General features: G+C 44.6%; 1 protein-coding gene across 2 annotated transcripts in view; it reads right to left on the minus strand.

Annotated features, from left to right (window-relative positions):
• The window catches only part of VPS13D (vacuolar protein sorting 13 homolog D (S. cerevisiae)), a 360,697-nt gene extending 355,116 nt beyond the window's left edge, over positions 1-5,581 (minus strand). For both annotated transcript variants that reach the window (XM_006866375.1, XM_006866374.1), the window contains exon 1: positions 5,485-5,581. In XM_006866375.1, the coding sequence (XP_006866437.1) occupies positions 5,485-5,581 (97 nt within the window). The remainder of the gene's footprint in view (positions 1-5,484) is intronic.
• Positions 5,582-18,562: the final 12,981 nt, after the last annotated feature.

Raw genomic sequence — 18,562 nt, forward strand, 5'->3', positions numbered from 1 at the left:
TAAAGAAAACAAAAATCCTCACCACTGACCAATAAATCACATCAAGATAAATGGAGGAAATACTGAAGTTGTCATTTTGCTTCAATCCACTATCAACACTCATAGAAGCAGCAGTCAAGAAATCACACAACATATTGCATTAGGCAAATCTACTGCACAAGTCCTTTTTAAGGAGTTCAAGAGCAAAGATGTCAGTTTGAGGAAAGGTGCATCTGACCCAAGCCATGGTATTGTCAATAGCTTCAGATTCATGTGAAAGTTGGAAGAAAGACCACAGAAGAACTGATGCATTTGAGTTAGGGTGTTGGAGGAGAACATTAAAAAGCACCCTGGATTGTTAGAAGAATAAACAGGTCTGTGTTGAAACAAGTACAACCAGATGCTCCTTAGAAGCCAGGATGTCGAGACTTCATCTCTCAAATTTTGGACATATTTGTCAGGAGGGCCCAGTCCCTGGAGAAGGACGCCAAGCTTGCTAAAGTGGACGGTCAGCAAAATGGGCTCAAGCTTGACAATAATTGCGAGGATGGCACAGGAATGTGTAGTATTTTGTTCCATTGAGCTATGGTCACTCTGAGTCGGAACTGACTCCAAAACACCTAACAACAATTTTTTTTTTTTTTTTAACAACAACTTTTGAGATAAAGAAATTGAGACTTAGAGGACAATCTACCTAAATGTCATCAAGCTAGCAAGTAATAGTGCTGGAGTTCCTACCAATCTATCTGATCTCAGGCAGCAAGAGAGAGCCTGGCTGAGGAAGAGCCTCCAGTGACTGCTCACGTCACACAGCTTGTAAGTGGTAAAACCAGAACCTGAGCTCTCATTGTGTTCCACCGCCTCCTCTTTCTGTAGCATCCATTAACACAGAACCTTGCCCAGACTGTTGTTGTTGTTGTTGTTGCTAGGTGCTGTGAGTTGCTTTCAACTCCTAGTGGCCCTATGCACAATAGACCCAAACCCAACCCACTAGTTAGTCACAGGCTGACTATCATGATGAGGGACAATAACACTGCCTCAGGGCCCACTCCATGGCAATCCCAGTTCTAAGCTCACGGTTGTTGTTCTTAAGTATCGTCGAGTCGATTCCGACCCATTGCAACTCTGTATAGGGTTTCCAAAGAGTGACTGGTGAGCATGAACCGCCAATCTTGCAGTTCAAACGGCTTTGCTGTCCGTGCATTAACCTACACTGCCACACCAGGACTCGGTGGCCCACAGTAATCTGTTAGTCCTCAAACTTCTGAGATAGTTCATTGTTGTTGTTAGGTGCCACTGAGACGGTACCAACTCATACCAACCTTATGCACAACAGAACAAAATACTGCCCAGTCTTGGGCCAACCTCACAATAGTTGCCACGCTTGAGCCCACTGATGCTGCCACGTGGCCAATCCATCTCCCTGGGTGTCTTCCTCTTTTTCTTTGACCCTCCACCTTACCAAACATGATTTTCTTCTCCAGCGATTGGTCCCTCCTGACAATATATCCAAAGTATGAGAGACGAAGCTTGGCCATCCTGGCCTCCAAGGAGCACTCTGGCTGCACTTCTTCCAACATGGATCTCTTAGTTCTTTTTGGCAGCCCGCCCATGGCACTTTCAATATTCTCCTCTAACACTATAACTCAAAAGCATCAAATTTTCTACAGTCTTCCTTATTCACTGTCCAGTTTTCACATGCATATGAGGTTACTGAAAACACCATGACTTGGGTCAAGCACACCTTAGTCCTCAAGCTGACATCTTTGCTCTTCAATACTTTTAAAAGGTCTTGTGCAGATTTGCGTAATGCAATATGTCATTTGATCTCTTGACTGCTGCTTCCATGAGTGCTGATAGTTGAACCAAGAAGAATGAAGTCCTTGACAACTTCAATCTTTTCTCCGTTGATAAGAATGTTGTTTATTGGTCCAGTGGGGAGGATTTTCATTTACTTTATACTGAGATGCAATTCATACCAAAGGCTGTGCTCTTTGACCTTCATCAGTACTATTTTAAGTCCTCATCACTTTCAGCAAGCAAGGTTGTATCATCTTCATATCGCAGGTTGTTAATGAGTCTTCCTCCAATCCTAATGCCACATTCTTCTTCATATAACCCAGATTCTCGGATTACTGGCTCAACATACAGGTTGAATAAGTATGGTGAAAGAATACAACCCTGTCGCACACATTTCTTAATTTTAAACCATTCAGTGTTCCCATGTTCTGTTCAAACAACTGCCTCTTGGTCCATGTATAGATTCCTCATGAGCACAATCAAGTGTTCCAGAATACTCATGCTTTGCAATGTTGTCCACAGCTTATCATGATCCACACAATTGAAAGCCTTTGAATAGTCAATAAAGCACAGGTAAACATCTTTCTGAAAGTCTCTGCTTTCTGCCAAGTTCATCAGACATCAGCAATGACATCCCTTGTTCCATGGCCTCTTCTGAATCCAGCTTGAACCTCTGGAAATTCTATGTCAATGTATAGTTGCAGCCATTTCTTTAGTAAAACTTTACTTGCATGGGATATCATAGAGATTGTCCGATGATTTCTGTATTCCGTTGGATCGCCTCTCTTTGGAATGGGCACAAATATGGATCTCTTCCAATCAGTCAGCCAGATAGTTGTCTTCCAACTTTCTAGGCAGAGATGAGTGAGTGCCTCCTGTGCCGCCTCACTGTCTTGAAAGATTTCAATTTTTATTCCATCAATTCCTGGTGCCGTGTCCTTTGCCAATTCCTTCAATGTACCTTGGACTTCCTCCTTCAGTGTCAGTGGCTCTTGATCATATGCTACTGCTTGAAACAGTTGAACATCAATCATTTCCTTTAGGTACAGTGACTGTATATTCCTTTCATCTTCTCTTGATGCTTTCTGCATCATTCAATAACTTGCCCAGAGAATCCTTCAATAACGAAAGTTGAGGCTTGAATATTTTCCTCATTTCCCTCAGTTTGAGAAATGCTGAGCGTGTTCTTCCTTTTTGGTTTTCAGACTCCAGACCTTTGCACATTTTGTTGTAATATTTGACTTTATCTTCTCGAGCTGACTTTTGAAATCTTCTGTTCAGCTCTTGTACCTTCTCATTTCTTCCATTTGCTTTAGCATCTCTACGTAGGAGAGCAAATTTCAGTGTCTCTTCTGACATCCATTTTGACATTTCCTTCTTTCTTATCTTCTTAATGACTTTTTGCTTTCTTCCTGTATGATGTTCTTGATGTCATCCCACAACTCTTCTGGTCTTCGGTCTTTAGTGTAGTTCATAGCATCACCAATTTACAGAGGAAAAGATTGAAGCTTGAAAGGGCAAGGTAGTTTGCCTAAGCAGCTGGTAAACAGAAGAACTTGCATCCAAACCCACAGTTTGGCTACAAAATCCATACTCTTGACCATTACTTCCATTTCCTCTGCCTCTATAACAGTGAATACTTGCACTGATTGAAATAACATTCTTCCGCCCTTCTCCTGACCTCCACTCCCACACATGGCTTAGCTATATCTTCAAGATCAACTATGTCAACAACATCTTTACAAAGCCAGTCTTCTCAGTACCCAGAACTTTTCTGGCCACGTTTTGTACTGTGCTTGGGAACTATAAGCATGAGATTCCATACTAATACTGGTTATGAAAGAGAAAGCATTTTTCTATTCTGCAGAGAGAGATTCCTCAAATTCCGCAGTGACGTAAAAAGCCCTAGAGAATAACATTTTTTAAAAGGAAAATAAACACCAAAGAGAGATGTAAAGGAACATACAATTTTCACTACATTATATGTTGTATCTAAAATTACAGAGATTCAAATCTGTTCATAGTGAAGAGTTCATATGAGACGTCAGACATCAGAAATGCCTACTTAGTCACTCTTCAGCAAACATCCTCTTTTCCTAGCCCTCTTGAAAGACAGCCAGTTCTTTTTCTACCATGGTTGCAGTTTGCAGTTCTCTTTCTAGCCCATTTTCTTAACCCATACGACTGAGCTACCTTCTAGCATGCTTGAAAATGTCAAGTAGAAACCGAGAGGGACTTTGGCACTGCTACTGCCCTTTGAACAAGCCCTCCGCCCTACAGACTGTTCACTCTCAGTTTCCTTTTTACCAGCTGTTTTCTAAGGTAGGAGGAAAGGAAGGCGAGACTAGGAAAGGCTCACTTCTGCTTCCAATGAAAGGGAGGAGAAGAGGGGAACTGTGAGAGCTCCTACTGCCTTAGCCCCGGCAACAACTTAGTTGGGACAACTTTAGGAACTGGCCCCTGATTCTCAAAGTATACTAACATCTATCTATGTCACTGCTGTATCTGGTAACCTAGTGACTTGCCAAAACTCACGCTCCCAGGCAGCTGAGATTTTCAATATATTTGAGGTCTCTTTTCTACTCTTCTGTGATTTTACCTGCTTGCAAACTAACTTTATCTTCTTTCCCTTTAAATGTTCATGAGATCCATATTGAGTTCAGCAAGGAGAGTTTCGATCAAAACAAGGAAAAGGAAAAAAACCATGTTTCCAGTTCCAACACCAACTCACTGGGCTGCATTTACTAAATATTGACCTATGAAGGCTTATGGGTCTCAAGCTTCATTTGTTGTTGGTGTTGTTGGTAAGTGCTGTCAAGTCGATTCAAATTCACAGTGATCCTGTGTCAGATTTGAGGCATTAAATCTTCTTTGGAATAGAAAGCCTCACCTTCCTCCCGTGGAGTAGCTGGCAGGCACGATCTATGGACCTTGAAGTTTACAGCCCAGTGCTTATCATAAGCTTTAACAGGTACAATGACATCTCAAAACTTCTGCTGAAGACCTCAGGGAAACATATTTAATATACCTTCTATTGGGTATCTATTATATGCCAAGAGACAAACAGCTTTAAACATTACTTCATTTGATCGATCCTTGAGAAATTCATTGCCTTGGCATCAATTCTGACTCACAATAACTCACATGTAGCAACCCTCTTTTTCTAAAGAAAACTGAGGATCAGAGTTTAAATGATTTGTCCATGTAGCTAATAAGAAGCACAGCAGGATTTGAAGCCAAAATCAATGCCACTGGCACTACATCATGGCTCCATAAAGCATCGTAAACTCTAAAATTAACTGATCAAAGCAGTCACCCATGGGGAAAAAAAAAACCCTCCCTTAAATGTGTTAATTTTACTGCTATAAAAAGATCTATAGTAACATAACTACACATTTAAGTTACTCTAATAATAATCAGTGCCATATGGGAGAATACAGTACCTTTTACCTATATTTAATACGGAGTCCTGGTGTGGTGCTATAGGATAAGCACCAGACTGTAAGGTCAATATGAACTGCAAAGTTGGCAGATCAAATCCACCAGCTGCTCCTTGGAACCCCTATACCAGCATGCTGTGAATCGAAACCAACTCGACAGTACTTAACCACAACAACACTTAAAACAACACCATCTTTAATACAACATCATCCAGGCATTAGGTTTATTTTTTCTTAATCCAACAAAGAAGATGTATGTCCTTACCTTTCAGGAGAGCAACTGAGAGCTGGTCAGTGTTGAGGTTATTGACGTACTTCCCCAGATAGGTGTTGAGGACCCAAGCTACAAGACCTTCCAACATGACGATCTATATCCTCAGGGAATGGTGGCTAAAAATCATGGATCATTCTTTATTTTTCTCTCTCATGGTCACAGAAGAATCTATAAGGGAAAAACGCAAAACAGAAAGACTGGATGATTTCCTTCTCTACTTCGCCCCAACGGGGAAGAATGTAAAGTACAGATTTAAACAGACAGGATGAGAAACATGTAAAAAGATGTCCTAGTCAGTAAACAGAGGGCCAAACCATACACTGCATTGTGATATAGCTGCAAGAAAAAGTCACACTAATATATTTAGCCAAAACCCAAAACTGACAATTCAAAGATGTACATCTTTTCCATGTAACTGCTCAATGGACTTCTACTGGTTTTTAGTGGGGACCAGACTGTCCTAATGATCCTGACCAGGGATTCCCATCCTGGCATGATCTGTCAGGAGACAATTTAGGTTGTTGTGACCGGGGCTGTTAGTGGCACTTTGTAGGTAGGGATCAGGGATGTTACTACACATCCTACAATGCACAGGACAGCCTCCCCCACCCATTTCACCACACCACACACAAAAAAACAAAAAAATGTTCAAACTAAAATGCTAATAGTACCAAGGTTAGGAACTCTTGTTCTAGGTTAAGGAAAAAATATCCTGAGATATTTATGAATGAACCTCTGCAGTGATCCTCACTAAGGTAGCCCTAATTCAATTTTGCAAATTTGCTCATCAGAATTACTTGTATAATAATCCAAATGGGAGAGAGATGGCAGCATTTGATCAATATTCTTAAAAGTCGTGAAACTGCATCGTTGGTATCTGGACACCCAGTGATGCTATTACAAGGAATTGTTTTAGCCAATAAATTCCAAAAATTCTCTGGTTCCAACTACAGTATTGAGATTCAGTACTGTCAGTGAAAAAGAGGAAGACCCCCAAGGAGATGGACTGACATAATGGCTGCAACAATGGGCTCAAACAGAACACTGGGGAGGATGGCGCAGTCCCGGGCAGTGTTTCCTTCCGTTTGTGCATAGGGTCACTATGAGCCAGAGCAGACTCAATGGCACCTAACAACACCAGAAATACTACCAGCCTGTTATAAGCGCCAGAGTTTATCAGCGTTAAAAAAACAGAAGGAGAGTTGGTTTTACAAATGTTAACAAGACAGAAAACTGAAGCCAAAAAGCTTGAATGAGTTCTCAGGTCACCCAGCTAGTAGATCCCAATTCCAACCGTGAGCCAAGTCTTACGTTGAGCCACCCATGCTAGTTGTCAGCCACGATGCCCTCCACTCCAGATATGCAATGGCACGGATCCCCACTTGGAACCAGCCCACTTTCAGGTTCCTTTCCAAGTACTTTGCCCCACCTCCAATGATTCATCTTAGCTGCAGAAGATACTCTACCCTAACTGACAAGTTGCCATTGAATTAAGACCTATCATAGGAGGGCCCAAGGAGCTCTGGTAGTGTAGTGGTTAGGAATCAGGCTGCTAACCTCAAGGTTGGCAGTCTGAAACTACCAGTGGCTCTGCGGGAGAAAGATGAGGCGTTGCACTCCCGTAAAGATTTACAGCCTCGGAAACCCTGTGCAGGGTCACTATGAGTCGGAACCAACTCCACGGTACTTAACAACAACAACAACATAGGAGGGCCCTGTGAGAGTTAACTCAACCTCCAAGAGAGAGTGACTTCTATTTGTAAACAGTGTTTTTCCTTCCAGGCAAGATTAACCTGTACTTGCCGACAATAACAGTTAAAACAAAAGAAAACAGCATTAGATATAATACTTGACTCATTTATCGCCCAAGATTTTTTTTAAAGCTACTGTTTGATGTAGAATGAGAAATCATTATGTTTATTTATAGTTATTGTTGTTAAGTGCTGTCGAGTTGGAACCTTATATAGTGAGTGACCCTGTATAAGGTTTCCGAGGATCAGCTGGTGAGCTTGAACTGCCAACCTTGCAGTTCAAACGGCTTTGCAGTCTGGCGCATTTACCAACTGCGCCACACCAGGACTCCTTATTTACAACAGAGGTTGCAAAAATAATTTTTTTTAAAACTGTATTATTGTGAATTATGTGATCGTTTACATGGGAAACATTACCTTTACATTCATTCTATTGTATATGGTTACATTTCATTGCCATGGTTACAATCCCCTCCATGCATCATCAACCAACCAAAGGGTACACCCTGCAAGCCTGCTCCTTGGTGGTCAGCACACAGCCCCTGTCCCTTTCTGGGTCTAGGGTTCCCAGCTGCTCCATTTCTCCATGTCATCGTCTCTGCCTCCATCTCTGGGGTCACTGTTTCTCTGGGTAGGGTCCCGCCTGCATTCCACTCTTCTCCCTTGAAGGTCCCAGGGGCCTCCACTCCTGACCTGCAAAGTCAACCACTCCCCTTCTTTTGCTACAAAACGTCTACGTTTACATTTCCAACCCTCACAATCCATCCTAATAGTAATTAATCACTATTATACCACATGAGCACTATCCCCATCTCCTTTCATCAGTCCCGCCCAGACAGATTGGATACTACTCAGTGGAGATTCCAAAAATAGTTATTTTTAAATAAATGTTTTAAAGTCTCATCTGTCAGTTTGTCTTCTGTCAGTTTGTTGTGCTGTGGTAGCTTGTGAGTTGCTGTGATTCTGGAAGCTGTGCCACAAGTATTTTAAATACCAGCAGGGTCACGGTGGACAGGTTTCAGATGAGCTTCCAGAGTAAGACAAAGTCTGAGTAAAAGAATCCTTTATTGTAACTTTAAACAAGTAAATGTATGAAAACAAAATGTGACCCATTCTAATCTAGTCTTAAGATATGAACTCCAAACATGCCTAGACAAGGAGCCAAAGGCAGAGTATCTTTTATTTAGGGCGTTGACAGACACTCATTTCTACCCTAAACGTCAATCTCTTTGAAATGTCAATTGCAAATACCCTCCCATTAAAGGGAAACCACTGTTAAGTCTGTGCATCAGATCAGACCCTACTCTACTTTCTCTGAAGACTGAAGAATGCAAAGCTCAGATTCAAAGACACCCTGGTCAGTAAATTGAGGGCCAAAGCAGAAAGCATCCATTAGCTCTGCTAAGCATCCATAACCGGCTTGAAGCCTCTTCAAGGATTTCCTTAAGGAATCAGGTGTCAGCAGGGGCCGCCAGACTGGCCAGAATCCTGAAGTGTTTACACTCGGGCCCATCAAGAGGAGTACCCGGCAGCTGCCTGGCACTAACGCCCACCTGGCCTCCCCTACTCTGCCGGGCAGGTGACACTGGGGATCACTGTACTCAGTCCATGGACGGGCAGGCAGCCGGGCATGACCTTGAGCCAGGCCCCTCCCCCGAGGGGCAGCCAGAGTCGGGAGGATAGGCAACTGGCGCCCGCGCCCCATGCCAAAGAGGCTGGGGCTGAGTGCGGCCGAAGAGGGAAAGGTGTCAGGCAGGAGGCCCCTCAGAAGAGGGCTAGACGAGGCTCCCACCCTCTGTCCTTGGAACCTTGGACCCCCTCCAGGAACTGAGACCCCCACACCCTCCATAAGGCCTGGAGAGGAAGGCGTGACCGGGGAGAGGAGTTAAGATAGGTGTGAGGCCTGCTGTTCCTCTCCCAGAGCAGTGCTGGTTAAGGGGTCGTTAAGACACTCCGGAGAACTGACCGACGTCCCATTCTTCGGAGTGCATAGGGGGTCTCATACACCGGGTGTCACGTTTAGACTAGGGCTACGGCGAGAAACGCGGACTGACAGCCCCCCAGAGCCAAGTCGCCAACTTGCCCCGACCCTGGAAAGGGCGTCGGGGCTTGGGCTCCCCAGGATGCAGACGCATGGGTCCCAACAGGCTCAGCCAGCCCCGGACCCAAGTCTGGGGTGCCCGCGGGGGCTCGGACGCAGGGATCACGTAAGGCGGACGGACACTAGGCCGTTGGGGGCTCGGACGCCCGGGAATCCCCGGAGGAGCTCACACGACTGCAAGGAGGGCCGGACGTCGGGGTCCGCCGGGGTCCCCCGGGTTTTTAATGTTGCACTCCCCTCGGGCGGGCCCGGGTCCCACATTTCAGGAGGAAATTAAGCAGTCGGCCGCAGACTCGCGCCAGCCCCTCACTCCCCGGCCCGGCCTGCCGCCAGGCGCGACCCCACCTGATCCCCTACCTGTCGATGTCCCGGACCGCCCGCCCGAGCCCCGCGCTGCGCGGCGCTTCCTCTCCGTAGCTCCTCAATGGCGCTGGCCAGCGGCGCTCGGGCCCACCCCGACCCGATCAATCGAGCGAGCAACGCGCCGGCGCCTGGCCAGACGAGCGCCGAGTCATCGAGGAGGCGCCCCCTGCCGCTGGCGAGCGTTCCTGCAGGGCGCTTGGCGCCACCTGAGCTCAGAGGTGCTTGGGTTGACGCTGGAGAACAGCCCGAGCAAGCCCCATTTTACAGGTGGGGAAACTGAGTCCCAGGGAAGGGAAGGGCCTCAAATGAATCTGGCTCAGACAGGATTCTTCACCCTACAACACCCTGCTTTCCTGTCTTTCATCCAAGACAAAAGTGTAATTGACCCACCACAAGGCGACCCAGTGGGTTCACCACTCAACACACACAGGAGTGTCTATTAAAGCGTAATTTAGGCCATTCCACTTCCGTGCCTAAAACGACCTCCTCATTATACTTAAATTAAAAGCCACCTCCTTATAAAACTGACATCACAGACTTGCTGGATTTGGTCCCTTTGTTCTAGTTTGTTCCCTGGCACAATCTGCCCTGGCCCCCCTTCAGCTCCTGAGGCAGGACCTCTGCATTTGTCGTTCTCTCCACTAAGAATTTTCCCCCAAAACCAAAGCTGTTCAATAGAAAAACAATGCAAGCCACATGTGCGAACCACACAAGTAATTTTAAATTCTCTAGTTGATATATTTTGTTCAAGGAAAAAGAAAACAGTGAGATTAATTTTAATGTTGTTGTTGTTACGTGCCGTGGAGTCGATTCCGACTCCTAGTGACCCTGCACAGTTTCCGAGGCTGTTAATCTTTACGGGAGCAGAACGCCTCATTATTCTCCCACAGAGCAGCTGGTAGTTTTGAACTGCTACCTTTCAGTTCGCAGCCCGATTCGTAACCACTACGCTATATTTTATTTAATCAAACATTCAAAATATTATCTCAACATGCATGTAATATTAAAGAGCATTCATTTAGTACTTTAGGGTTTTATCTAAGTTTCTGAAATCTGGTGGGTATTTTGTACTTGTGACACATCTCAACACAAACTTGTCATATTCAAGTGCTCATGAGCCACAGGTGGCTGCAGAACAGTCCTGGATAGTCATATAGCTATCTTCTTGCTTCAAATGTCCCAACTCAGAGAAGCCTTCCCTGTCACCCTTGTTGTTATTGTTGTTGTTAAGTGCCCTTGAGTCGATTCCGACCCATAGCAACCTAGTACAGGGTTTCCAAGGAGCAGCTGGTGATCCTGAACCACTGACTTTGCAGTTCAAACAACTTTGCAGTCTGACACATTAGCCCACATCGCCACGCCAGGACTCCTCCCTGTCACCCTGCTGTCCCATAATTCATTACCAAATACCACTTCTTATTCCAGGAGACCCCATGTGTATCAGAGTACAACAAGGGTTTTCAGTGGTTGTTTTGTCATAAGTAGATCACCAGGCCTTTCTTCTGAGGGACTTGAACCACCAATTTTTCAGCTGGTACCACCTGCAAACTCCCCTAATCATTTGTTGTGTGCCGTCTAGTTGACTCCAACTCAGACTGAGCCTATAAGACAGAGTGGAACTGCCCCATAAGGTTTCCTAGGCTGAAAAATCTTCATGACAGTAGATCACCAGGTCTATTCTGCCACAGAGTCACTGGTTGGCTAAAGCACTGACCTTTAGATTAACAGCTGAACGCTTCACCATGGTGCCACCAGGGCGGCTTCCTCATCCATTGTTTTTGTTAAGTGCCATCGAGTCCGTTTCAACTCATAGTGACCCTGTATAGAGTTTTTGAGGCTGCAAATCTTTGCAGAAACAGAGAGTCTCATCTGTCTCTCAAGGAGCGACTGTGGACTCTAACTGCCAACCTTGTGGTTCACAGCCCAGTGCTTAACCTACAGAGCCACTGTGTTCCCTTTGTGTATTTCCTTATAGCACATAATACCCCCTGGGCTTATTTTCTGTATTTGTTATGTATGTGTTGTTACAGTCTTCCCAGGCCCTAGCAGGGCTTCTCTCTTTTTATCAGCTGTATCTTCAGCACATAGAGGCTACCTCGTAGAGAAGAGAATAAAATGTGTTCTGAATGGTTGAGTATGAGAATGACAGGAGAAATACTCTCTGGCTCATAAAGTTGGGAGACGCAGGAAGCAGAAGGCAAGGCTGCAATTGTGTATTTACCATTAGAATAATCAACCCTCATAATGCTAAATTAGGGAGGGGTAACAGGGGCTGGACTCCCTTCTAAATAAGGCCTGGGTTCCTGCGAGGGAGGATCACCTCTCACAGTCTCAGTGTCGGGTCCCCTCAGAGGCTGAGGTTTATATGTAAAACCCAAATTCCACACACCAAAGACAAAAGGAAGGCAACTAGTCAGAGCTGAAAGACCTGTGAGTCCAGGTCATCTAAAACAGAGACACTTGGCTTTACCATGGAGCTATTTTAAAATGCCAGTGCCTAGGACCTTTCATTGAGCCAGTATTATTAACAGTGTCTGTGCCCTCAGTTAGTGATAAAGCTACACATACATTTGCCGTACAGCAATCCCACTCCTTGGTACTTACCCAAGAGAAATGAAAACAAATGCCCACACAAAGATTTGTACATGGATGTTCATAGCAGCTTTATTCATAATAGCCCCAAACAGCTTTAGTCATAATAACCAAACTGTCCATCAAAAGAAAATGGATGAACAAATTGTGATAGATCTATATAATGCAACACTACTCAACAATAAACAGGACAGACTATTGATGCAGGCACCATCTTGAATGGATATTACGCTATGTGAAAAAAAGGCAGACCACAATTGCATCTATATGAAGCAGTTCCATCTCTATGAAGCTTCAGAAAAACCAATTATAATGACAGAAAGCAGTCCACTGGTTGTCAGGAGCCAGGGAAGGGAGAATCAACCAGGAAGGGGCACCAACGAACTGTTCTCTATCTTGATTGTTAGGGTAACAATGAGACTGTACAGAGGGGCTTCAAAAAATTCATGGAAAAATGAAATGAAAATTTTCCATGAAGTTTTTGAAACTCCCTTGTATATAGTTGTCAAAATTCAAAGCTGCACTCAGAATCAATGAACTGTATGTTATTTAAATGATTCCTCAATAAAGCTTTTTTTTTTTTTAATTTTATGGGAAAAAATTTTTGAAACTTTTTATTGTGAATTGAATGAAAGTTTTGAAGCAGATCATTCATTTTAGATTCAAGAAATCACACACTTTGTTTGATGTCGGTGATTGTGATCTCCTCCATGTAACATCACTTACCCCACTTCCTCCCTGTGCTTCTTACTTCCGCTCTGCCCTCTTTCCCAACACTTCTGAACTTTGTCCTCAGGTAAATGTTGCCCTTTTGATCTTGAATGGTTGCGATTCCTTTCAGTAAAGTTGATCTTTCCATGGGGATGGATGAATTAAGACACTGCAGAGCTGAACAGAGGCGTGCATTGTATGGAAGATAAAACTGAGGACATGATAAGGTAAGAAACACACTCAAAGCCACACAGAGAGACCTTGGGACAATCCAAGACTTTGCTGAGAGCCTAGAAGGCCCTCTAATACCGTGTCAGCCTTTCCTGTCCTTGTTCAGTGCCTAGACTGCCTGTCCTCAATTTTTGGTGCAAAAATTTCATCTGTTGTATGGGAGCAGGCTCTGTGTATGGCTAAGGGTCATACAGGTCAAACAAGGCAACAGGGAAGGTCTTGCGTGGATCCTGCACCCCTGCTGTAGTGTTACCTAAAGACGTAGACATCATATGTGAAGGACTGCAGGAGATGGGGCCATAACTAAGCCTAACCCACCACCATAGAGTAGATTCTGACTCATACTGACCCTAGGTAAAACAGAGCAAACCGCTGGCCAGTCCACGATCCCATCCTCACAAGTGTTGTTTTGTTTGAACCCATTGTTGTTGCCACTGTGTCAATCCATCTCATTGGGGGTCTTCCTCTTCTTCACTAACCCTCCAATTTTCCAAGCATGATGTCCTTCTCTAAGGACTGGTCCTTTCTGACAACATGTCCAAAGTACGAGAGACGAAGTTTCACTGTCATCGCTTCCAAGGAACAAGCCTGCCATACTTGTTTCAAGGCAGATTTGTCTGCTCTTCTGGCATTCTCTGGTATATTCCATATGCATCTCCAACACCATAATTCAAATGCATTGATTCTTCTCCAATCTCTTTGTTCACTGTACAGCTTTCTCATGCATACAAGACAATTGAAAGTAACGTGTACCTTGGGTCAGGCCCACCTTGGTCCTCAAAGTGACATCTTTGCTCATTAACACTTTACAGAGATCTCAGACGGTTTGATTTGTTGTTTCATTTCTTGACTGCTGCTTCCATGAGCATTGATTGTGGATCCAAGTAAAATGAAATCTTTGACAACTTGAGTCTTGCCTTAATTTATCATGATATTATTTAATGACTGTTGAGTCTTCCTCCAATCCTGGTACCACATTCTTCTTTATATAAACCAGTTTTTAAAATTATTTTCTCAGCATACAAATTGAGTAAATATGGTGAAAGGTTACAACCCTGACACACACCTATTCTGATTTTTAAATCATTCAACATCCCCTTGTTCTGTTGGAACAACTGACTCTTGGTCTATGTACAGTTTCCTCGTGAACACAATCTCTGACTCATAGTGACCTTGGGTAGGGTTTCCAAGACTGTAAATCTTTACAGCAGCAGTAATCTCAGCTTTCTCCTAAGGAGCAGTTGGTGGGTTTGAACTTTGCCAGCCTTATGGGTAGCAGCCCGATGCCTAATCCACAGCACCCACAGGGCTCCTTGCAGGAGAAGGGGAAGATCCAGTAATTACTACCCATCTTAGACTCTGGAAAGCATGCTAGCATGGTAACTTCTGGGACAGGCAGATGTGAGCGATCCCTGCTCATCCCTCATCAGCCCTTCCCACTTTGACCTCCAGAATCCTCAAGACAAGAGGAGGGTGCAGACAACAGTCCAGGATAGGCAGTCCAAGTACTGAAAAATGCCCACAAATCTCTTTCCTTTGATCAGCATGATGCTTTAAAATACCTGAATTACTTACAACATTTAAAACTCATGTTGTTGTTGAGTGCTGTGGAGGCAGTTCTGACTCATTGCGAACCTATATAGGGTTTCCAAGGAGCAGCTGGTGAGTTTGAACTGCCGACCTTGTAATCTAGTACATTATCCGGCAGCACCCCACCAGGACTTCACAGGGTACCCTTCATCTGGAATTTCTCTAGAAAAAAATGGAAGATTTGTCAACAGTGGGACACCTACACTTCCCAAGCCTATATTCACCTAGTTATTCATTTATTCGTTCATTAAATATTTATTTAGAGTAGGGTAAGCACAGGAGTCCTGGTGTGGCATTATGGGTAAATGCGCCAGACTGCAAAGCAGTTTGAACTGCAAGGTCAGTGGTTCAAGCTCACCAGCTGCTCCTCAGAAACCCTATACAGGGTCACTATGGGTCGGAATAGACTCAATGGCACTCAACAACAGGGTAAGCACTGGACTGTAAGGTCATTTGAATCACAAAGTTGGTGGTTCAAACTCACCAGATGCTCCTTGGAAACCCTATGAGTTGGAAATGACTCAACAGCACTTAACAACAACAACTATATGTCTGACATTATTCTATGCTCTTTAGGACTAACTGCGCAAAATAGAAAAAAAAAAAAACAACGAAGCTTATGATCTAGCAGGAGGAGCAGATAATAAGCAATAAACATAACAGTTGCATAAATTATCCAGTATTTAGAAGGTGGTAAGTACTAAGGGTGACATACGAGCTCCAGGAAATGTGAGTAGGAACTCTAGGAGTGGGGTTGATACGTTAATTATGCATTTAATTGGATCTCCAAGGATTTTAGTGTGGTGGCTCTGTAGGGTAAACACTGGACTGTGAACCACAAGGTCACCAGTTTGAGCCCATCAGCCACTCCGCAGGAGAATGATGAGGCTTTCTGCTCTTGCAAAGATTTACATCCTTGGAAACCCTATACGGGGTCGTTATGAGTCGGAATTGACTCAACAGCACTTAACAACAACAATCAAGGCTTTTAGGCTTCCAGAACAGTACTGCCCAATAGAAATATATTAAGTGCCGTGGAGTCGGTTCCGACTCATAACGACCCTGCACAGGGTTTCCAAGGCTGTAAATCTTTACAGGAACAGAAAGCCTCATCTTTCTCCCACGGAGCTGCTGGTAGTTTCGAACTGCTGACCTTGCGGTTCGCAGCGTGATTCATAACCACTATGCTACCAGAGCTTTAAATATGGGCATCTTCAATTTACTTGTAAAGTTCTAAGGAGCTGCTGTTTATCAGCAGCCTCCCACAGTAAACAGATCATCCACCAACAACTTCGTAGATCAATATCAAACCAAGCCAGCTCTGCAACCCACTGTCCTCTGTGAGGTGGTTTGGTGGTTATGTGCCCTGGAGTCGGTTCCAACTCACAGCGACCTTGTATAGAGGGTTTCCGAGGCTATAAATCTTAATAGGAGCAGAAAGCCTCATCTTTCTCCCATGGAACAGCTGATAGTTTTGAACTGCTGACCTTGAGGTTAATGGCCCGACTCCTAACCACTACTTACCAGAGCTCCTTCCTCTGTAAGGTAGGGATAATTATCTCAAAGCTAAAATTACCCAAGCTCTCTTCTCTCAGCTCTCTGACTAGGCAATCCTTTGGATCTTCTCACTCTCCCAGACTCTGACCCTTCCCGTCACACTTTCTATGGCTTCTGAGCCCTTGTTGATCTAACTAGGACCCTCCTCCTCATCTACCCCATCCTGTCTTTCTCCACCTTCCATGCCCCCTCCATACATACACTGTCCCAGCAGCATTGAGCCTCCTCTGTTCCTTCAACAAGCCAAGCACTTCTGGCCATGACACCTTTGCTTCCACCCCCCACCAGATGACCGACTTCCTCATGTCTTTCAAGCCTCAGTTGCCTCCTCCAGGAAGCTCTCCCTGACTACGCTGAAGTACAACTGTAGCCCCGAAATCACTCCTCTCTTTACCTGGCATTATTTTCCTACTCAGTATTTATCACAGCCTGACATTATATTATAGATGCATCTAGTCATTGCTTGTCTCCCTCTCTTCAACATAAGCTCCCGGAGAGCAAGGCTCTGTTCACTACTGTCTTCCCAGCACCTGGCACCTGGTAGGTGCTCAATAGCTACTTGATTGTGTGAAGAAATGTCTGTGAATGGAAAGGACAGGTCTTTTTCCATAGGAGCCTCACAGCAACTTCGAGATGGACAAAGGCTCACAGAGGGGATGGGACACTCTAAGGTCCCACTGGATTCCCTTCCTCTGCCAGCGTCTCCTCTGGTTCGGGCTGCTGGGAGAACCGAAAGTGGCTCACTTTTTCTCCCAAAGTTCTCCTGCTCAGGCTGCCCTCCCTATGGAAGAAGGGGTGTGTGGTGAGAGGCGCAGGAGGGTTGTTTTCAATTTTCTTCAACATTCTTCCTAATGTGTCCCTGTGATCATCCTGTGTCCTTCAAGAAAATCTACCGACATTACCCTTTGGGAACCCTAAAGAACAATGATCCTAACCTAAGAGCTGACCTCTCTGCCTTGAATTTCACTGGCTCAGCAGATCCACTAGGAAGCTATGACTTTGACTAGAACTTTGGGAAAAACAAAAACAAACCCTTTTTTTATTGTGAATTGCATGTTTACAGGGCAGATCATCAGTTTTATGTTAAACAATGCACACACTTCGTTTCATCTCAATGATGACAATCCCCTCCTTGTAACAAGTTCTCCCACTACCTCCCTGTGCTTATTTCTATTTCAACCTCCTTCCCAGCCCTTCTGAACTTTGTCCTTAGGCAAAGGTTACCCTTTTGATCCTGAATAGTTGACCATGCCCTGAGGAGCATACCTTACTAGTGTTGATGTCCCCCTCCCTATATACCTACCTGGTTACGAAATGGACGCTGTACGAAACTACCAGCTGTTCCACGGGAAAAAGATGAGGCTTTCTGCTGCCATAAAGATTTACAGCCTCGGAAACCCTGTACTGGGTTGCTATGAGTCAGAACCAACTCCACGGCACATAACCACCACCACCACACCACTTGGGGGAATATTGGGCTACAGGGTGAGTTCCGTTCCAGATCTGAGGGTGATCAAAGGCAGCAGTCTCAGGTTCCTCCAATCTCTTTCTGATGAGTGAAGTCCAGTTGTTTGTTTTTTTTATAATTTTGAGTTTTATTCCACACTGTCTCCCACTCCATCCGGAACCTTCTAATGTGATCCCTTTCAGAACAGTTGGTAGTGGTAGCAGGGCATCATCTAGTTCTTCTGGTTTCAGAGTCGTGGAGACCGACGTTCACATGTTCCATTAGTACATTAGACTAATTGATTCCAATGCTGTTCAATTTTCATCACTTTTATTTTTACTGCATATGGAAAGACAAATAGTTTCACCTGAGATGGCTGTTCGGGCGCTTTTATGATTCCAGTTGCTACTCACCAAAGTAGGATGTAGAACATTGTCTTTGTGGACTGTTATGCCAGTTGACCATGGTGTCCCCTGAAACTATGGTATTTGGACCCTTGTTTTAAGCCTCCCTCGTGAGTCCTGGTGTGGTGCTGTGGGCTAGTGCACCAGTCTGCAAAGTCGTTTGAACTGCAAAGTCGGCAACTAAGCTCACCAGCTGCTCCTCAGAAACTCTATACAGGGTCACTATGAGTCAGAATCGACTCGATGGCACTTAACAACAACAACAATGAGACTAATGAGTCCTGGTGTGTAAATGCGGGTTAATGCACTGGACTGCAAAGTC

This window comes from Chrysochloris asiatica, unplaced genomic scaffold (assembly GCF_000296735.1).
Source record: "Chrysochloris asiatica unplaced genomic scaffold, ChrAsi1.0 scaffold00090, whole genome shotgun sequence".
Lineage (NCBI taxonomy): Eukaryota > Metazoa > Chordata > Mammalia > Afrosoricida > Chrysochloridae > Chrysochloris > Chrysochloris asiatica.